Below are 23,073 nucleotides of genomic sequence, written 5' to 3'. Positions count from 1 at the left end.
AAGCACAAACCACAAACTAGCTATTAACAATGCACTTTTTGAAGCCCTTGGGAAAATTGCTGTTGCCAGAGTCCATAATAGCAAGGTATCCTAATCTCTTGAGAGAGTATAGAACACTCAACAATGCTTTCATCTTCGGACACAGCTGTGGAATCCCCAACTATAAAACACATGCCTTAAACTGTAACAAGCTTTATTATTGGCCAGGTGTGATAAAGTTCCAAAATCCCATTTCCTTTGTTTATTTAATTTTGAACCTGGGCCTCCAATTTGTTTTTTGGCACATTTTAGAAGAGTAGCATCACCCAATGCTACACTCATTCCCACCTCCCTCTTGCTTTATTTATTAGTGCTTAAGTTATACCTAATACCTAATACTTGGTGGTCACTCGGTTTCTAGCCTGTTAATGCAACCCCATACTGTGGCATCACATGACCTTGTGTGTATGTGCTGTGTGTACAGGGGCACATCATTTCAATTCCAAGCCCAGGCAGCAGCATGTCTTGGGCTAGCCTTGAGTGCATATCATTTAAATAATTTATATATACTGTGAGCTGGGATCATGTAACCACACAGTCTTAAGGTTTGAAATACCACATAAGGCTGAATTATTTTTAGAAATTGTAGCCCTTTTATTAAAACAAACATTTAGTCTGTAAACAAACATAAATAAAACAAACGAAAAGAAAAACCTTGCTCTCTGAGCACTTACTGACAAACAGCAACTAACTCTCGTTGGACGGCTTACCCGCTACCAACAAAAACATTTACCACAGACCTTTTCGTTTAGGAACCATTCAGTAGATTCTTTAGGAGAAAAATGCAGTCTCACTCACTGCTTGTGTGTTTCTCACCTGAATAACTCACAGGGCTCCTTTTTTGTAGCAGCCCCCTGCCGCTCATTGGTAACAGGTGAGTAACTATCTGGGATAACCAGAACTCCTGGACTGGCTTCCTCACCTGCTGCAAGTAAACTGTGGAGTGGAGCACTGGCCCTCCCTTCTCTCCAAATGCTCCACCCCAGGGACCCAAACGTAACTACAGTATTACCATTATTTTGTCAGTAACAAAACATTCTCCCTGGGGTTATCAAATACATTGCACTGCAGTATTTTGTGAGAAATGTATATGTTATCCACCACCATGCCCTGTTCCCTGTCACAATACCTATTGCTCATTGGCATATTTGCCAACTTTGTTTCTATGGGTCCTTAAGGGGACAGTGTTATGCAACGCTATGTGACATCAGGTTTGATACCACCATACCTGGGCACTCAGGTATGGTGTTGTTTCTCTGGGTCAACATCCGAATCCTCTGGATTGCAGGAGCTGGGTCTTGACACGCCCCACTCCCCGCCCTGTTCCCCTTTAAATGGGGGTGTTTCCTGCAATGTCAACGGGAACGCCCACGGACATTGGCGGGAATGGCCCGCTGGCCACGTCCCACAAGGGTTGGCTCCGGATAGCCAAAGCCCAGAAGTTCCCAGGTATGGATACCACTGTGTTTAACATATTGATAATATGTTAGCTTGTTGTTTATGTCACCACTATTGCCATTATACTGGAATTACGATTTACGAGTAACATTAGTACAAAAAAACATTACTAAGGATTGTTTATGGTCTGGTATAGGAGGTCTATGGGGGTGACTCCATGAGTTACTGTACTCAAGTGACTCCACAAACCCTGTCTGTTCTGGGCAAACTGCCTACAGTCACTTTCTCACTAGTTAGTTCTAGATATATAAATATGAAAACTTGCTTTAAATGAGGTCGTATGTAAGATACATTAAGGTAGTGTTAGGCAAGTTGTAAAAGTCTATGTTACATACATGGATTATAAAATGTTAGTTTGTATTATCTTGATGATTCAAATTTTGTCACATATACAGACAATTCCATACCTCAGTTTCAGTCAATACAAATATGAAGAATCAATATACAATTTGTGATTTTTTCAAGTAAAAATATTATTAACATTATACTTCATTATTGTTTAATTTATATAGCACCAAACATTTCCACAGCTCTTCTTACAATACATACATTCAAAATGTATGACAAAACTAGAATTGACAGACTAAGACAAACCAATACATTAGATAAAGAGGGCCCTGCTGTCCACGTCATAATCTAGAGGATCCTAGATATGATTTACCTTGATGTGTTGAGCACACAACCATGAGTTCTTCTCTAATATCTCCAGATCTTCTAATAGGGATTAACAGTTCACCGATATCTTCGTTAATTTTATATTCTACTTGTGGAATATATACAGTTGATTCTGTAGAGAAAGGCAAGAAATCAGGATATCAGACTCTACCATAATCTGGCACATGTGAACCCATTTAATTGAAGAGGAACAGATTGAGTTAAATATGGCATAAAGAATCTGTGCACTAAGAGGGGGTACGCTTTTGGTTTCATAGCCACCACCATGTGTAGTCTTTTTTCTAAGTTGTTTTAGATGAGTGCTGAGGAACATCTGACTTTTAGCTTAGTGTTCCTCACAGTTACTACTAGGCTAACAAGATAAAATCTGAAATACGGAATATTGCATCAGAGGCATAAAATTACTTTATTTTATTTATTTGAATGAACATAAAGAATGGAGTAGCGAGCAATGAGATAAAATACACTGATAAAACATCTCTGTGTAATATCTTTTCAGTTCTGCACTGACACACATACCGTCACCAGGGTCCACAATGTCAATGGTTGCCTCTTTAGGGGACTCTAATGCAGACATTACAGGATCAGATAAAACTATCTGAAAGGTCTCCAAGTTTTCATACTCATCATCTGCTATTATCCTAACTTTCCATGTAGCTGTTGTCTGCCCGGGGTTGAACTGGACCTGCTTCTGAGCTTTTCCTTTAAAGTCTTTATCTTTGACAGCTGTGCCATCATTGGTGGTTATACCTTAAAGATCAGGCATAAAGGAATAATTACTTAATTGGGCAAATCACAACAACAGATCAATGAATTAAGCAAGCAGAAACATGTACTTATGTAGACAAAAAAGAACAGGAAAAACAAAAATAAGAAAAGTAACAGTAAACCTAAAAAAAGAAAAAAATATTTGCTTCAAAAACTAAATCAATTTGTTAAAAAATGTTACTAATAATTTCAAACCAAAATATGTTCATGTGCTAAAACTCACAATATATTCCACAGTAAACATGCTATATACCGTATTTGCTCGATTATAAGACGAGGTTTTTTTCAGAGCAAATGCTCTGAAAAATAGCCCTCGTCTTCTAATCGGGGTCGTCTTCTAATCAGACCTCAAATAGAGGTCTGATTATGAGACTAAGATCCAGATCCCCCGCACCGCTGCAGGGGACCTGGATCCTCCTGTCCCCCCCCCCACTTAACACCCCCCACACACACTTACCGGTGCTTCCGCGTAGACAACGTCCGCTGCAGCCGAAAGGAGGTGTGGCTAGCAGCGGGGGTTGTCTGCGTCCGTCGCGCATACCTTCCCCGACTGTCAGAGGTCAGAGTTCCCCGCACCGGTGCGGGGAACTCTGATCTCTGACAGCCGGGGAAGGTATGCGCGACGGACGCAGACAAACCCCCGCTGCCAACTCCACCTCCTTCTGACTGCAGCGGAAGGAGACGTCAACCCGCTGCCCCGGCAATACAGCAGGAAATTGGAAGCACCGGTAAGTGTGTGTGTGTGTGTGTGTGTGTTTGTGTGTGTGTGCGTGCGTGTGTTAAATGGGGGCATAGGGCATTTCTGGAATGCCTTATACCCCTATATGCCACTCTGGCACTTAGGGGGTTAAAAGGCATATTATGGGGCAGAGTGGCATATAGGGAGGTATAAGGCATTTCAGGAGGCAGAGTGGCGTTAAGGGGGCATTTAATAGAGCACTCTGCCTCCTGAAATGCCTTATACCTCCCTATATGCCACTCTTCCCCATAATATGCCTTTTAACCCCCTAAATGCCAGAGTGGCATATAGGGGTATAAGGCATTTCTGGAGGCAGAGTGATCTATACAATGCCTTTAAACTCCCTTAATGCCACTCTGCCTCCTGGAATGCCTTATACCTCCCTATATGCCACTCTGCCCCATAATATGCATTTTAACCCCCTAAATGCCAGAATGGGATATAGGTGTATAAGGCATTTCTGGAGGCAGAGTGGCACATAGGGGGTCAAAAGGCATACCATGGGGCACAGTGGCATATAGAGGGTTAAAAGGCATCATGGGCCGCAGTGCCATATTGGTGTGGCAAGCCTGGGGGCAGATGTGCGTAACTGGGGGACAGGTTGGAAAATACAAGGAAATAAAAACAAAAAAAATATTTTTCTCAATCATAGCTTTTATTTAAAAAAATAGTTTACATGAATTAACATTTACTGGTAAAGCTTTTTTCCTTTAGGGTCGTCTTATATTCAGGCTTTTTCTTTTTTTTCTAAGTTAATATTCAGATTTTGGGGGGTCGTCTTATAATCGAGCAAATACGGTATGTACAATATTTCATATATATATATATATATATATATATATATATATATATATACCATACATGTGTTAATGCCTTAATAATTCCTTCCAACCCTATGAATTATATTAATGAGGATTCATTACTGCAATTTTATATGTATGCAGGTATTTATTATACATATGACTTTTCAGTATTTCTTTATGGTTTTTTATATACAATATAACCTGTGTTTGATTTTTTAGTCTTTCCCACTTGTTAAGTATAAAATACCGGTATATATTAACACCAGAACAAAACAGTTCTAAACATTGTTTTAACTGATTAATACTGTAAAAATAATTTAACACATTAAAATAATATAGTATTGGAATTGTAACTCCTAGGAACATTGGCCAAAACATTAGAGACAATTAATTTAAATCTACCACGGGAGGGGGTACATATGTTCAATGCTTCAGTACCATAGTATCAGACAAAAATATGTGTTTCTGTCAAATAATGAAAATTACTTTTCTAAACATATTAGGGTACTCAGTGAGTGATTCTGTTCTTGTGAACGTCCGAATAGTATAGAATTACAGTCCATTGTCTAGAAAAATAAAACTGATTATCTGAGTTTATATGACCTTGACAGCAGAGATTATAAAACAATCTACCTTCCCTGTACAAGGACAAAAGGGGGCCTTGTCATATTCTAGTCTTTTACCAGCTAATGGGAAAACATGATACCCAAAGGAACTTGTAAATGCTCTGAAGTGTGGAAAGAGCTCTTTTTGCTTACACATATCAGATCAATTAATAAAAGGCTTTTGAAAACAAAAGAAGACTTATTATTATATTCTTCTACGTCACCCATTTGGGTAATGACATTGATATTCTCTCATAAAAAAAAAATACAGGCTTATGTACTACAGGGCAAAATAAATAATCTATTAAAAGGGTTTTTGTGGTTGTAACTGTGTACTAAATGGTCTGATTTAGTCCATTAGCTGAAAGTGCTTATTATATAGGCATGAATCATACAGCAAAAAAAATATCTTTAAGTAGCAAAAGGGAGGCCCATCGTTTTAGGTTTACATCATATATTTGTCACAAATACCCCCCCCCATTATATCAGAGCAAGCATTCTTATGGAGTCTGATACTGTAGGGCAACATGTGTGGGATTAAACACTCAATTTGTATCTACCATCACTGCAGGGAGTATAAGGAGATCTGGTTTAATATTTTCCACCACTACTGGTTGCATGGTACAGGCTCTTGTATAGGGACATATTTTGAGCCCTTTAAAGGGGTCCACTCCATTCCATTTTGTATTGACTCAGGTGCATTTTACTGCATGCAAATTGGTGCACATATTGTCTGGTTATTGGGGTTAGAAAATTAGATGCCTTTCTCTATTTACTCACCATCTGTCTCCACTGAAAAGAGAAATACTTTTTCAGCTCATGAAAAATAAAACTTACAATTTTTGCAACTAGACTGTTCCTGTAAAATGTGTCCTTCCTGGGGCGTATGGCTACCTAATAAACCCCTTCCTGTGTATAGAATTTTATTCAAGGGTAGAACTCACTGACCGCACTTAGTGGTGGTCCAAAGTTAGACTGGGGCAGAAGTAGGCAAGGAGTGAGCAGAACATGAGAAGGGAGTGACCATTACCAAATACCCTTTTCTGTGATTGATGAAACTGACCTGGGGGCCCAGGGAAGCAGCACCTTATCCAGACAATATGGACAAACCTTGAAGGTTTCCACGTATGCAAAAAACATTAACTGTTAGAGGTGAATTACAGTGTTCACTTCCAAAATTCCAGTATACTGCCAAACCATCTCAGTTAGCTTCAATTTAAAAGATAAAACAAAACATTGTTACTTACTGACAAAAGATGTTTCTCCAAGGTATCCCCTGCGTCTAAGAGTGACTTCTAAGAACTTTGAGTCTTCATCTACAGTGTAATAACCTCTCTCCAGAGAAATCCAAGCCCAGTTGAGACGAAATGGCTGACTCCTTAATCTATTGCCTCCTGCAGAAAGACAATTTTCAGACAACAAGTTATCCTATTCAACTATTTTGGATTTGTAGAGGCAGGTATATAGCTAGTGACTCCGATGCAAAGTTTAAGAAATCTTATTACCTTAGCCACAAATGGAATTGCCCAAGCATCGGAAACTTTCAAGGCTTCCAAACATTGTATCTGAATCACTTTTCATACATAATACAATATTTTTTTGTGCTCAGTCAAGAACCATTAATTTGTGGTTGTGATATTTATGTAGCTATATTTACCTTGGTGTTGAATGGACCACAAATGCATTTAACACTTCTATTTAATGTCTATACATACATCAACACAACACACAATAAAGAGCAACACCTAGAATTTTAAAAATTGATCATCATTTTCACATGGCATGGTTCTTTAATCATTTCGTAGAAACTACAATTTGATTATTAGGAAAGGCTTAACATTAGGAAGCTGTATTGTTGTACATTTTCCATAAAAAAACATTACAATAGACTTTCATAATGTAAAGGTGGATGACTTGGATTTCACATACAATCCAACTATTTGTATCAGCCAGCACAGCCAGGTCTCCTGACTTACATCATATCATTCCAATATAAACCCTGCCATTCTAAAAAAAAGTTTCTATAGGCCACCCATGTGTAAGATTGAAAGACGATGACTTATTGAGTGATGTATGGTGTTACATTAACAACGCAGAAAAAACACACATTTTAGACATCCCAAACATTGCAGGAGTTCTTGCAGCCCTATAGGCTTTTACCCTGTGTTGTTTTTTTGTGGTTTTTAAGTACAAGACAGGGATAATTAGTCGACATGTACAGTCTTGCCACTTCAACTCTTGTGTTAGTGCAGCTGACAGACAAGATTAATTGAGGATACTCTCCCAAAACGTTACAATTAATGTGAGATACCGTTAGTTGTGAACTCCCATCTGCACATTCATTCAGTTATAATGAGCACTACCTGTTCTATTTTCTTAGCCAACACATCACGAACAGGATATATATGCTTATGTTTTCAACTGGTATGTACAAAAAACCCACTTGCTTCTTAATACTTTTGAAAACAAGAAAACCATACCATGGTAGTCATAATAACCTTATGACTGAAGTCACAAGTACAGTCTAAAGGCTGTCTTGGACAGCGGGCAATTACTTTCAAGGGTTCCATGTATAAAGTGGCTATAGAGGCAAAGGTGATCATTGTTAACCTTATTTGCATGCACCTTCCCATAATCCCTTGTGGTTGTGGCAGCTCCATGAGATTTCTGAGAGAAAAACAAGCCTTTTGGCTTTGTCTGGTGTCTGTAGATGAGTGTTTAATAATACTTCTACTACCCATACTCAGGAACAGCCTCCCAGTCATGGGCATGGGGCTGTCCTGAGTAAAGGACAAGAACAAGCACTGTTCTGTGTAAGGTTTTTAAAGATGAGGAGGCTAGAATGGTTCTTATCACTCACCAAAGTCTAGGTTTCCATGTACATGTGGATTAAGCATAGAATTAAACGGATACCGCGAGAGAACAGAATTTTGCAGTGGTTTGAATATGTTGTAATAGCAATACAACACCAAACGATGCTACTTATTTCAAATCTTAAAAATTCTTATTTTTAAAATGGTATTTAGTATCTATTTCAAAATCTCTGTTAAGTGCTTAAGAGAAACATATTTACCTTTATTACAGTTTCCGAGCAGCGATAAATTATTTTTTTATCCTAACTTGTGATGTTATCAGCAAAGCATCTTCACTTCCAGAATGCAAAATAAGATGACTATCCACTGAACTTTATTTCACTTGCATAAATATATTGGAAATGACAACTGCTTTCCTATAAAAATATATATAATTCTTCCTTGTAATTTAAATCAAAAAAGAGATTATGTCAATGGCGGCTCTTGGTATGAATGGACTGCTTCCTCTGCTATTAGATTCTTCTGATGAAGATATGACTGCATTCAGTTATAGCATATGCTGAGTATTATTAGACTTTAGGCTAAGCAAATGTTTAGCGATAAAGACCCACTTGCTTTTCTGCTTTGATGCCTGGCTCCAGGGCTAATATGTGCTGAATCTATGTCTGCATTCTTTATATGCCATGTTGCCCTAAGTGTCTTCCCATGTGGCAGCGGAAGTGCCTGAGATTTTAAATAACATTGGCAATAATACAAAATTAAGCTAATCCTATTTATTCTTCCAAAAAGCCACATCAATGATTGAATTGGTGTTAACTAATAAAGTAACAGAAATAAATGCCTTCTCTTATCATGATATTTATTTAGGGTATTTGATAGCTCTAGGTCAAACGGAGTAGTGATTAACAGGTTTTCAGATCTCAATCTGAGGAAAGAAAAGTAAGAAAGAATTAAGAAACAGGAAAGTGATCGTTGTGAAGGGTCACCTGAGGGTAACCAAGTTTTAACATGCTCGCCTGCTCACAGGTCAAGCCCTTGCTAAACTTTAGCTTTTTTATGTTAAATGCTAGTTTTGTATCTGTCGCTCTCAGAAAAATAAAGTATGCCCCTTTACGTAAATTAAATGCAAATGTAATTTGCTGGATGTTATATGCAAATGTAGAACAATGAGAAAATAAAACAAGATGAGCAGTAAGATTCAAATTTTTTGTTTTGGAAAAGAAAAAAATATGGAAACATAGAGTGGTTTTACTGGTGTAAAGACCTAAACCAGTTCTTGCTCTCCTCTTGGATTCAGGATTGCCATATGCATATTAGTTTGTTCCGCTTCTGCTGGGGGGCTTTAATCTACCACTATCTCATTAAAGTACAACTTCTATACATCTAAGCTTTTGTCATTTTTAGATTACGACCTGTTGTTCTTTAAAACCAAGCGTTGGTTTCTTATGGACTACCACTCTCATGATATTTAGTAAACAAGAATTCAGAATGCCACAAAATGCCATGCCAAGTTTTTCAACGGTTTCTCTGACACAAGTTGTGAGTGTGAATGTGTATATGCATGTGACTGGATGCGAGGCTACTGTGGAACTGTGGCTATGATTGCAATCATGTCTCACTTTAAGATAACTTTGTGTGTTTAGATACTTGAAATGGCTGCATTTGTCAGGTGGGTCACTAACTACGTAATTCTGTACAATGGTGAATTAAATAATGAAGTCAATACTATACAATCACCCAATGATGTATTGGCAACCCACTTTTGCAGGCTCACTGATGACTTGGCAACTGTAATTGTCCACTGCAATGGTGGAACGCAACCACGTTCCAGAAAAAAAAGCCCTTCAATATTGTATTCCTTTGCCAATAGCATGTAATGAAATATTAAACAACACATTCATTTGTATGCCCCCAATTCAAACAAGAAAGTGTGAGAAAAAATGTTTGAGAATTCACATGGGAATTACTTGCCTTTACAATTTCATGTAGAAGCTTATGTCTCTGGCTTGGGACACCAAGTTCTCAATGCCACCTCAGAACCAATTATATTTATGCCTAATTAACCGTGGTTGGTCTAGGCTGGGTGGCCTGCAGTGAAATAATCCTCTTAAAAAGTTTGAAAAAAATTCTTTGCATTAACTTGACAAGGGTATGGAATTAATTTGAAATGCTAATGAGCGCTTAGCCAAGCATATCGTAATAATTGGAGTGACGAGAGCAGAATACTCTTTCAAAATAATGACTTCTATGTATGAGATTCCAGTATAGCGAATATCAACAAGTATTTCTTACACATCACTGCATCTAGTTACGGATAAAATAAAGAAAGGAGGGAAAATACTTTTTAGAGACCAATGGCTTTTTGGAGATAACTCTTTAAAGATTCAAAAACATCTTAAAAAAAAACTTTTTATATTGTTTAAGCTAGTTCTCGTGCAACGGAACACTCTTAAAAATCACAATCAATCTATTTTATAATTTTCTTTTGGTTAATAATGTTTTAATAATGTTTTTAATAGCCCTCTGGCAATAAAAAAAGAAAAATCTAAGCATAGCTCGACGAAATTAGACAAAATGGTGAAACAAGGTCCCTCTCTGACACACAGCAGGTGGAAACCCAGGTAAGTTTCTGCTGCAAGAAAATTGAAATAGTCTATTGTTTATATAGGGAGGTTTCATGATTCATACTTTGCGGACTAAACTATTCTTTTTCAAAACAGAAGCGTACATAAAATCTCCATGAAATATACGGACATCAGAGAGTTTCAATGTTCAAGTCACCTGCAAATTCCTACTATAGTAACTATACCCCTATAAGCAGGTGTAGACTGGCCATCTGGCACACTGAGCAGGTGTCCTGTAGGCTGGTGGCCAAAAGGTGTGAATCCTTACACATAGTGCAGTGATAGATCAAGTCCATCAATGTGTATCCATCAGCTGGATACACTAGGCTACACACGACGTTGTATAAAAACATAATGTGTGGCTACATATATTGGCCGTCTAGCTGCACCTCTCTCATTTGGTGACCCCTGGCATTAAGGTGCCTTAACCCTATGTATTACAATATAAATAAAAAAGTAATATACTATATCAAATGCCCTGAGTATACATCACGTCAGTGCTTAAATATCACAATAAGAACCTTTTCTCTATCATGTTGCCATCTGATACAACTAAATTACTGTGGCACTAACTTCTTTGCCAGCTGTGATTAAAACATCATTACATCAGATTTATTCTCCAAAGGAAGTGTGGATCCCATTCAATTTAAACTAGCAAATGTTTTTTTTTCCAGACAGCCAGTCTGCCTTCTAACATAAAACTGTGACCGTTGTGACTGTTCGTAAAGATCAAGCTCACTGACAACAATAGGTTCATGTTTTGTTCTCAGCAGCATCAGATGAATTTAGTAGCGTGGTGGAAGGCCATGTTTTTATATGCTCATCCCTTGAGATTTTAAATTTACAGGTGCTAAACAACTCAGGCAAAGGAAACCAAGCTAAAATAAAAAAGCATATTTGATGTGTAGACAATGCTGTGATATGTTATTAAAACAACTTAAAATTGTATACTTTCTGTTGTAATAAATAACCAACATCATGCAATTTTTACACCATGTTATCTTCCCTTTGAAAATAGCAGCGTTCCAACAACATCAATAGGATTTATATTTGAAACATCAAAGAAATAAAATATCAACCAAGGTAATGCATGCAATATGCTGAATTTATTTACCTCATTTGGCCAACCTCAGTGGGGACTCAACACCCGGTAGGTGTTTTGCACCTAACAATGGTGCCTAATCATGCCTACTATGTGCTATTATTTATTGATTTGTATTACACCATCATGTTCCACAGCAACGTACAATGGCCTTATAAAGTTAGTGAATATCATCTTTTACAGAGCTTTATTTATTTGCGGTTAATTAAAGGATGAAAGTTAATGAAAGGATATTGACAATGGGATTTTAGCCCAGACAAAGCAGTCGGTCCACTCAGTACAAATTAAACCTACTTGTCTTAAAACTTTTTGGCTAAAAAAAAGTGGTCATTCAAATTGGAAATTAACAAGCTAGGGACCCGATACCCTTTATTTATTAGTTTGTAATAACATCAACACTTTAAAGGGCATTATTGGTTTTCTTGCATGAAACGCTAACTGCTGTAATCCTACTAAAGCAGGCTAAATACTAGAATTAATTGGTTAAATTAAACCCCTTGTTGAATCACATTTAAGAAGGTTTGTTCTCTAAATAGTGTGTGTTTTCCTGACTTGCTCATGGGAAAGCAGTTTGTGTTTCAGTCTCTTTGAGAGACAAATCTGTTGTAATGAAAATCCACATTATGCAGAGGGGCCTATATGAAAACACAGTTTTCAATTAAAAATGAGATCTAGTCTACAGCAATATACATATACTACTATAGTATAGCAAATCTAAACATGGGTCTTTAAGTAGGAATACCTGCAAGGCATTTTATGTAGACATGTTTACTAAAAGTAATGTTAATTTTCCATAAATCCTTTACAAAATAATAATTAACTTTGTTTATTATGTTAGTGACTTAAAAAATATTATTATTATTCTCAAAATGATATTTTTTACTCACTACACTGAAAACTCAGAGAAATAATCTTTAAATTAAAATTAACAAGCAAAATCTGATTTTTTTTATGCGCATGGTAAATTGCTTATCTTTTTCTCTATATACTTGATGAGACAACAGTAAAGAACTCTAGTTCTCCACCATCCATGCTATAAGTTAAGTGTGTGTTTTGTGGAGAATGGTGATGTATGGCAGCAAACAATCATGCCATGGGTCCCTTGCTGATCTTTAACCCATTGAAGTCAGTGTAATATGTCATATTGAACTACATAAGTTAAATAAAAGTCTGATTACATAATTTCCCCCATTAATAATACATCAATTCACAAATGCTTTGAGCCAACTGGATCTGTTATATAATATATTTAAAATTAAGTATGTTACCATAGCCCTATCTAGGTTTTAAGATTTCTCACATTTACATGTTATGTGACAAATAACACAGGTATCACTGACTAAATGTGTAAAAAAAACCTGTCTTTGGCAAGTTCGACAAATTACATGCTGGTATAAAAATACTCATCAAACTATATAAATTGACATGATGAGTGATTTAAAAACACACAATAAATAAGGATTAGTTTGAACCACAAGGATTTTTCCAAATACCTTGAATCTTGTTTGAAGGGTAATATACATCACTCTTTTAAAGATTTTGAATAGCGAGGGAAAAGCTCTCTAGGGCAGGGCTGATACTAATGTCAAGGGGCAAAGGTTCTCTAAACTCTAAACAATAGACAAGGCCCCCAGGTGCTGTGAACTGTTTACCTATTTGATTTCCAACGGGAAATAGAATAGGTCTTGGAATGTTCTGTATTCTGCCTGACTATTAGGCTTAGTGCTCAGAGTAAATAAAGGCACAACCACAAATGATTTAATTGCTTATATTCTATAATTTACATTTTGAGGTCTATCTATCTTTCTGACATTTCTAGTGCATATTACCAGACCTTTTTATATGCACACCTCATCCCTCCATACTTAATCTCAGCTTCTGTCCAAGTCTGTGGCTGCATATGTCTATCGCTCTATATTCTGGAAAATCAAGAAAGAAAGAGAATGACTTGACTCCATTTAAGGCAAACAAGGCAAACAGGGCCACATCATCCCACAGGACTCACATCACCTTCCCCATTGCTTTTTTATTTTTACTTGTACCTTGACGATGCAGACCAATTGTATGCCAAGTGCAGAGGTACACACAAACTTTCGGTGGAGTGATACAAATTTAGGTTACGCTGAGATCATGTGTATGTGCATACTCAGCTTCTAGTTGGCCACACTTATTATGGTAGAGCTAACTGCAATAGTTAAGGGAGGTAGAGGATTAGGAAAGGTTAGCAATATAGAGGAATCAAATGTAAAGGTAGAAGTGATGGAGAGATAGGAGGAGTCTCAGAACTGACATGGAAGAGGGGCATATGGGATCTGGATAGGGGCATTTATAAAACTGGTGGGGGACTAAAGGCTCAAGCTTGCATACCTCCCAACATCAAATACAGCTTTGCTATTAGGAAACAGATACACTATGTACAAAGCTACAGGGAATATGAAAATTTGTTAGCAGATTGTTGGTTAAGTGGAATATATCATTGTTCAAATTGTGATATATTCATTGTATATGATTGTAATGTAACACTAGCTACAACTTGATACCAGCTTCAGAATTACTCCTCTTTAGTTATTTTTAGTTCTTTGGTTCAGAGATAGAATTACACAGTACAATAAGCAAACAACACTAATAAACACACAAATCAGTAAACGTTATATACATTAATTAGCAGTATTTCTGGGAGAGACATTAAAGGGTATGTAACAGATATACACCATGAGACCATAATCTGTGCAGTAAACCTGTATGATTAGATCAGTCAAGGTTCTGCATAGAAGGAGATGATCCAGGAAATATAATATGCACACTTGGTTCCAATTCCTTTCTTATTTGATTGGCTTCAGCAGCTTTATTTAATTACTGTACAAGAAGGTTCCGGCCACAGGCTATTTGCAACTTGTCAAAGATCTAGGGATTGATTACTAGTTACCCAAAACAGAATATCTTTCCAGCGGTAAGGTAGTCCTGGTTACCAATTACTATCTAAGAGGTATGTGCAACACATTCCTTATCACAAATGGGTGATACATCCCTCCTACAATACTAAATGGACTGAATATCTCTATCTTTTTTGATTATTTTTAAAGAAAATGTAGGGCCTCTGAGAGTCTGCTAAGGGAGCAGCCATGGTTAATATTGAATTGTTTAATTGGTAGTATAATGGCAGTCAGGCCCGGACTGGGACAAAAAATAGGCCCGGGCATTTAAGCCCAAGCAGCCCATTTTTATTTATTGTTAAAGCCCACCCTTCATGTACCATCTTTGCACTTACTCATTTACACAAATCATTAACACATTCATTAATGCAGTCTCACAAATCATTCAAGCAATTCATCCACACATGAATTCATTAATTGTCATACGCATTCGCACAATTCATCCACACATTTATTCATTCATTCATTCATTCTCATACGCATTCACACTACCCCCTCTCCCCATCTTATCTGCCCCTTCTCACTATGTTCCCCCTTTTCACTATGTACTCCCTCTCACTATCTATCCCCTCTCCCCATTTTTCACTAACCCCCCTCTGCCCCTTTTCACTGCACCCCCCTCCCTCACCCTACTTACCTTGTTGCCGGAGCAAGCAGCAACTGCGGCCGGGCCCGCGGCAGGACCGAACTGACTGGGCCTATGCGGCCTCTACGGCCGCATTAACGCAGGGCATAAGGGGCACCTGCCACTCTAAGGGGCTGGGAAGCCCCCACCAGGGCCGGCCTTAGGGGTCTGCGGCCGCACAGGGCTTCCATTAAAACATCGTTTTGTTTTTTTTAAAACTTTATTTAACATCCTCCATGTTAAATAAAGTTTTTGTTAACTTTATTTAACATGGAGGATGTTAAATAAAGTTTAAAAAAAAACGAAAAACTTTATTTAACATGGAGGATGTTAAATAAAGTTTTAAAAAAAACAAACCGATTTTTTAATGGAAGCCCTGTGCGGCCGCAGACCCCTAAGGCCGGCCCTGGTGGGGGCTTCCCGGCCCCTTAGAGTGGCGGACCCGGACGCAGTTACGGCGGGCTTAAGGGGCAGGTGCCCCTTATGCCCTGCGTTAATGCGGCCGTAGAGGCCACATAGGCCCAGTCAGTTCGGTCCTGACTGGGCCTATTTTAAGGTAGGGGCCTGGAGCTGCAGCTCCATCAGCCCCTAAGTCAATCCGGCCCTGCTGCGGCTGGCCCACCGGCCTGATGGCAGTACACCTAAAGAACTGTTTAATGAGAATAAATTAAAACAATAAAATTGCTGCATTAGTGAATTTCTCTCTTGTCAACATGAGTAATAGAGCAAATTATAAACAGTGAATGCAAGTATCTAAAAGGCAAACTACAGCTTAAATATCTACAAAGATAAACTGTTTTGTAATGTTTAAATAATGCTATAAATTTAAATACCCTGACAAAGCACAATATATATGAATTAGCAATTGTTACTCTTTAGCAGTATGGGGAAGGATGGTTCTCTTGTATCTCTGTTTTGTTTTACAGAAGCATACTGCTCAGTAAAGTGGTCAATGCAGAGGGTTCAGAGAAATATTGTTGTCCTCCAGGCCTGCTTGACTAAGTCTTTGCTATTTTTAATACTGCTTAGGAACATCATTCCTCAAACTCAAGTTGGGTATTGGTTTATAAGTATGTATACCTGTACTCTGGCACAGTCTAAAGTTTGTAAATGTAATAATTTCACATACTAAAGTGCAGAAAATAAGGCTTATGCGACAGGCCATTTTGCTTCTCCAGAACTACAATCTCAACACACAGCATGATCTATAGGGCTATTGACATACCCATTAAATACATGTAGAAATGTAGGTGTATACATGGGCACCCACTTTTCCAAAATTAAACAAACAACAAGGGCTTTGTAGGTTGATATGCTTAACTACTCAAGATTACCACTGAGTGACTCATAACTAACATATCTACTGATATGTATTCTAGAGCTAAACTGAGGAGTGGATAGGGATGTATTCATGGACTCTGCAGTCACTGTATATTGACATTCACAAATAAATGAATAAAAAATAATAAATCACACAGAGAAAAATCTGAAATAATATATGTCACTGAAACAATTGTTCACATTTTTATATCTAAAGATTTTGACACATATCCCAGTTCAGAACACCCTGACTTACTTACTCAGCTTCTCATGTGAATCAATGACCATGTGCCTGTTCTAACATGACAGTGGAAATGCAGCCATTTAGAACAGAGATTATTGCTTTCAGTAATTGCTCTTTCCTCCATTACTCCATTTACATGACTTAAGGGGAAGCCATACAGCATTTACAGGAAACAATACTTTCAAAAGCAGCCTTCTCAGTTGTGATACATTTTAGTGCACCAATGTATTTACATTATTATATAACTTTGAGATATTGAAACAAATTATCAGAATACTTCAAAACACAAAAACAGGTGCCTGGCAAACAGGAGACGTCACAAAAAAATAATACTTGTATCTACTGATTGTAAGTAACAGAATATTTGTGCTGGGAAAAGGCTGTATTAAGAATTATTACCAACAAAATAGGGGCATCATTAGTACCTAAATATAGGATTTTATACACTTACCAGTGTCTTCAATTGAAAAATGGAATATATCACTGGTAGCATTTTCCTGGTCTTTCAGAACATAGCAAATCTTTGCATCGTCAATATCACCTAATATAAGAAAAACAGTTTTAAAAAAAAAAGGTATATGAAAAACGTTCTCTTGAAGGAGTTTCAGAGTAAATGTAAATTTAAATAAATTTAAGTACATTTTTTTTTTTGGGGGGGAAGGGTAATTTTAATGATTTGAATAATGAGACTGTAAATGCATAATACATATAGTCGATCATTTAAGTGAATTCCCTAAGTAGCTAATATTAATTTTACACTACAGTATAAGTAATGTATATGTGGTACATAGTAAGGTTGCATTTTAAATCCTTCCCAGTAGTAAATAAATAGATATGCAAACACGCAATATAATTTACACACAAAAAATCACATATATCATGTGGATGTTCTCAATGCAATGTACTCACCTTGTGTGAATGTCCTGATAGAGTCATTGCCTTGAGCCATGTTAAAAATAAACCCATGCTTTGGACCGTCTGTTATTCTGTATTTCAGCAGTTTATTGGGACTGTCTCGATCTTCTGCTTTTAACAACTTGTTGGTAATCATAAATCCCAAGTGCCCAGACTGAAGGCTTCTCAAAGTAGGGACTCCCTTGTTAACAATAATTTGAGGTATTCCATTATCCATAGAATTTATGCTGATCTTCATCATTTGTGGTTTTCTTGTCTCTTGAGTGGCATGACGCAGCACATAAAACCCAGAGTGTGTGCCATCTGTGACAGTAAAGGAGAAACTATCTTCAGAAGTCTCACTGCCATCATGCTTGTAGCTGATTAAATTCTCATTTAAGTCTTGCTTGGTGAATGTGGTTACCTGATGACTGTTATTGAACAAAATTTGTCCATGAACTGGTAGTTGGGTGACAGTAAAACGAAGCAAGTTGTCACTTGTATCCCTGTCCTCTACACTTAGCTCAAACGGGGTGATCAGTTTATTTTGGCCTTCATTGACCACTAAACCATGTACTGTAAGGACTGGCTTCTTGTTATCCACATCTGTTATTGAGATTCTGAAAGTACGGAACACGGGATTATAGCCATCTGTAACTTCAAACTCAAAACTGTCCATCTTCATCTCATCCTCAGAGGTGTGAATATAATAAACCTTATTGCCAGCCAGTTCAAGTTGAGTGAAGGATGTTATGGGAACCCCAGGCTCGTCTGTGCTCTCTAAATGTCCACGGCTGGGTGCCCTTGTGATACTGAATCTCAGATTTTCATCAGGGCTGTTGATGTCACTTGTGCTGAGAAGGTCTGTAGTTAATGTCACCCTTCCACCTTCCTTAAGTGTAACACCTTTGTTGATGACTTCTGGAAAAACAATGTCAATGCTGCCAATGCTAATATAGAAGTATCTGTCAATAAATGGGTTTGTCCCATCAGTAATATCAAACTTGATTAGGTCACGTATACCTTCTTGCCCCGTATGAGTATACTGGATCAGATCCTTATCAATGTCGTCCTGTGTAAAATTCATACCAACTGTGATATTACCTAAAACGATTCCATCTTGATTTAGACGCTGTAGTAGCCCTTGTCCTGGACCAAAACGAATTATATAAGTCAGAGTGCTGTCATCTGAGTCCAAATCTGTGGCTTTTAGAACTTTGTTTGTAATTAATTTCGATTGTCCGATTTCAACCTCTAGCCCATCGTTAATCGTCATTCTTGGGGTCTCATCATCTACAGGGATAACCATAACGAGTATTGTCTTTTCCACCTTATGCTCACCATCAGTTAACATAACCTCGAAACTGTCCTCCTTAGTTTCAGAGTCGTCATGTTCATACACGATGTTAGAGCTCTCTTTGATATCCTCCAGAGTAAAGTTCAGAATCGGAACCATGCCTGTGGTTTGTTGTTGTACCACCCTACCATGTTCTGGAAGCTTAGTAATAAAAAAGATCAGATCATCTGGGGGCTGGTCTGCATCTGCTGCATTGAGAATCGGGGTATCAATGACCAAGCTCATGCCCTCCATAACTATAAACTCTCGGGTGAAGATTTCTGGTTTCTCATCATTTGTTGGAATGATGAACAAGGAGAAAAAGTGGCGCTGGGAGAAATTGACTCCATCAGAACACCTGAAAGTAAACCTGTCTTCTAAGGGTTCTACTCCAATGTGGATACTCTGCACGTAGTAAATGTGGCCTAGACGGATATCTCTTATAGTAAAAGCGCTGATTGGGGTTCCAGTTCTAGACTTCTCTGAACCAGGAGCTGGAGAAATGTTTTCCACATAGCCTGAAGTTGGCTGGACAATAATGGTGCACAGAATGTCATCTTTAGGCGTGTCCTCGTCTTCGGCATCTATGTTTTCCGTTGTAATAACGTTTTTTCCACCTTCGAGCACTGAAAACTGTTCTCCTAATGTTATCACTGGGGGTTCGCTATCTACAGGTAAGATGGTGATATAAACTCTAACTCCTTTCACCTTGTTGCCGCCTCTCACCCACTCGTCAGAAAGGTCAGAAATTGATAAATTGAATGAGTCATGTTGTCTCTGCGGTCCTATCTCTCCAGATGTATGGACATAGACCACCGCACCATTCAAGATGTCTTGTTGAGAGAATCTTTCAGAGTATATGCCATTGACCAAAATCTCACCTTTCGTTGGGGGCTCTTCTATGATGAAGGTTAGTCTTAGATCATCGGTGTCAGGGTCTGTGCCCTGAATGACATTGCTGGTGATTTCTGTTTCTCCCCTCTCTAGAACTTCAATTGAGGATCCCCAAAGACCTCCTGGGAGCATTAGAGTGGGAGCCTCGTCATCTACTGGCTTAACATTTATTCTGATCGTAATGGGGACTTCATGCACTCCATCTGTGACGACCAAGGAGCAAGAGTCACTGGTCGACTCGTCACCGTTATGAAGATAGGTTATTCTGCCTTTGACTATATCATGCAACACAAATGAAGTTCCCAAAGTCATAATAGCCCCATCAAACTGCAGCTCACCGTGCACAGGTATTTGAAACAGACGGAATACTATGTTATCTGTGTCTGTATCCGGATCTGTGACATCAAGCACGGATTTACTAAGCGTGAATGCGCCCCTTTCTGGAACAGTAAAGCCGGTATTCGTGATTATAGGTGGTTTATTGTCAACAGGTTGTAAAAAGATAGTGAATGTCTCTTGAACAGAGTTACCTGCAGCATCTTCTACGGTGTAGTTAAACTGCAACACTTTTGGAGTTATTCCCAATTCACTTTCTGGGGGTTTGTAAGAGATTTTGTGATGATTAATCTGGGCTTGTGTAAAATTCAGCACCTGAACATCCAGGTGGTCACTAAGTACAATGTGTCCAGTCAAAGCAGGGTGATTGTGATCAGTGTCTCTAGGGTGGCTGTGTAAGATGTACTTGAGGTCTCTGTCATCAGTATCCTGGTCAGTGTAGCGAAGGTACTGCTTCTTGAATGGGGTTACCTCGTATTCTTTGACAGTCATGTGAAGGGTCGTCCCCTTGTACAGTTCAGGAGGTATGTCATCAACAGGTTCTATCCGCACTGTGAACACATGCAACCCCGATTGGTTAGGTGGATCATTGTCATCCAGCACCACGAACAGCACCCTATCCAGTACATCTCGATGACTGTGCTGTCCTACATGTTTATAGTGCAGTCTTCCCTCTAGAATATCGCTTTGGTACCACTCAGTCACTACTTTCTCATACACTCCTTCTTCCTGAAGGTAGTTCCATCCTTCTCCATCTGAAGGTTTATCTGGCTGCCTCAGTACCATCTGCCCAAACTTACTGCGGGGCTCCTGTAGCACAAACAGAATAGTGGAATCTTCAGAATCAATATCAGTGGAACTGAGCATGAAGGGTGAGATCAAGGCAAGGCTCTTCTCGGGTAAACTAAGTCCTGTATTTGCATTAAGCACAGGAGGCTCGTCGTCTGTTGGGGACACTGTAATTGGGTAAAGCAGTTCCACTCGGTGTTTTCCATCATCCAATCTGAGGATGAGATTGTCACTGTAGGTGTCACTGCCATCATGCTGGTAAACCACTACCCCAGCGTGGAGTTCTTGAGGCGTAAATGTGAAGCCATTCTGTCCACTGCGGGTACCTGAGCCTTCCTGCGCCAAAAACAGTTGCCCATGCCGAAGTCCACCTACTACATTGAGTCTCACTTCTTCTAGGTTGTCCTCATCGCTGATGACTAAGTTGTTCATGCCGGACCCTGGTCCGGACAAGGGACGTGACTGGCCCTCCAGAAGCCACAGGCCAGCGTTACGTGTAGCCAGAGGAGCCAAAGTGTTCATGGGCTTTACCACAATCATGAAAGCGAATGAGTCCGAGGTTGCACCATCAGTGTCCATCACGTGCATCTCTAGCTGTAAGATCCTCTCCTGCCAGGACTCACTTGCAGGGGGTTGGTAGGCAATTCTCAATTCGTTTAGATCACTCTGAAAAAACGAAGTTATGGGGGAATTTTGATCATCTGTACTTATCAGATAACCGGAGGTCTCTGGGTCCAAGGGGCTTGTGAGGTTAAATATAAGGTCTCTGGGATCTGACTCCAAATCCTCTGCTGCAAGCATTTCCGATGTTAGGGCTGTTAGTACAAACTGATCAACCTCCATCATCATCATAGACACAAAGCTTGGGCGTGGAGGAGTGTTCTCTGTCCCTTCCTTGATTCTAACTGTGATATGGAAGTGTTCTTGTCTTACTTGGCCAGTTCCATCAGTCAGCTCCACCAACATGGGCAGGTAATCCCTATTAGGTGAGTTGTGTGGGGCAGTGTGCTTGTAATACAATCCCGAGTTGGTGAAAGTGTGACAATCAAGACCCCGTTGTAAGCTGGCAGAAAAGTTTAACAACTGACCGTACCTTGGAAGTCCTCCTGTGCCAACGAGGTGTGTGATTTTGCAGGATTCCTTTGAATGATCGTAGGAGAAACCCAATATTTTTTTATCGATTGGGTTGCTGAGTCCATGGAGCTTTTCTACTACCAAGGGAAGGTTTCGGGTCACAATTTCCAACTGCTGAAATATTACCTCTACCTCGAGAACAAAAGGCACAATTAAGGTATCTGTAGGCGAGTCATACCTTAGTTGGAGTCTCACTTTGTCGCTGGAAGGGCTACGTGATCCCAGGTGGGTGTATTTTACCTCCCCAGGGCCAAAATCGCAGGGGAACCTCTTTGGAGTCAAGAACCCTGGTCTTTGGGATAGGGGATCGTTGCCTAACACAGTCAGGACACACTTATCTCCAGGCTGCACTTGGATGACGAGGTCCTTCACGGGGTTAAGAGACACGGATCTTCCGAAGGGGACGCGGATCCCACGGTTGGCAACAATAATGTGATCAAGGTTGGATAAATGGGTGTCCCCCTGTGCTCCCGCCGAGGTGACGGTAATCAAAATTGCCTTTACAAGGTAGAGAAAGCCAGCGGACCTCCTGTGAGTCCGGTACCGCTGTGTCCCCATCCTACTTCTTCAGTCCCAGCCCGCTGTCAGTAGAACGTAGCGGGGCTTCTGTGAAAAACCTCTGAGAATTGTTACAAGATCCTTGGTGTCTTCTTCAGGATGTTGTTACGGTTCTGCTGTCTGCTGTGAAGACGCGCGAGTGCGAGGTGGGGGACAGGCTGCAGCAGGTAATAGTATAATGGGGAGGGACTAGGTGGGATCTACTAGCTCTGCCCTCCCCCTGCTAGCCCAGAGCCCACCAATTATATTTATCCCTAATTCCAACTTTAGGAAGCCTTCCCTCCGCTCATTCTGCAAAAGAAAAGACTTTGCATGTATACACCCTTCTGGATAGGGATTTTCGTTTCACGTGGTCATCATTGTTTCTTTAATCACACAAGAACT

At 39.2% G+C, this 23,073-nt stretch overlaps 1 protein-coding gene across 1 annotated transcript in view; it reads right to left on the bottom strand.

The window, feature by feature from the left end:
• Nucleotides 1-22,689, bottom strand: part of LOC149287416 (FRAS1-related extracellular matrix protein 2-like) — a 44,117-nt gene extending 21,428 nt beyond the window's left edge. The window contains exons 1-5 of the mRNA XM_089492910.1: nt 17,658-22,689; nt 17,200-17,289; nt 6,335-6,481; nt 2,692-2,922; nt 2,159-2,284 (exon numbers count right to left, since the gene is read on the bottom strand). Of these exons, the coding sequence (XP_089349036.1) occupies nt 2,159-2,284; nt 2,692-2,922; nt 6,335-6,481; nt 17,200-17,289; nt 17,658-22,689 (5,626 nt within the window). The remainder of the gene's footprint in view (nt 1-2,158; nt 2,285-2,691; nt 2,923-6,334; nt 6,482-17,199; nt 17,290-17,657) is intronic.
• Between the last annotated feature and the right edge of the window lie 384 nt (nt 22,690-23,073).

This window comes from Sceloporus occidentalis, unplaced genomic scaffold (genome assembly GCF_023333645.1).
Source record: "Sceloporus occidentalis isolate IW3139 unplaced genomic scaffold, rSceOcc1.0.p SCAF_61, whole genome shotgun sequence".
Classification (NCBI taxonomy): domain Eukaryota; kingdom Metazoa; phylum Chordata; class Lepidosauria; order Squamata; family Phrynosomatidae; genus Sceloporus; species Sceloporus occidentalis.
Note: the sequence above shows the minus strand (reverse complement) of the source record. Positions and strands in the feature narration are given on the sequence as shown.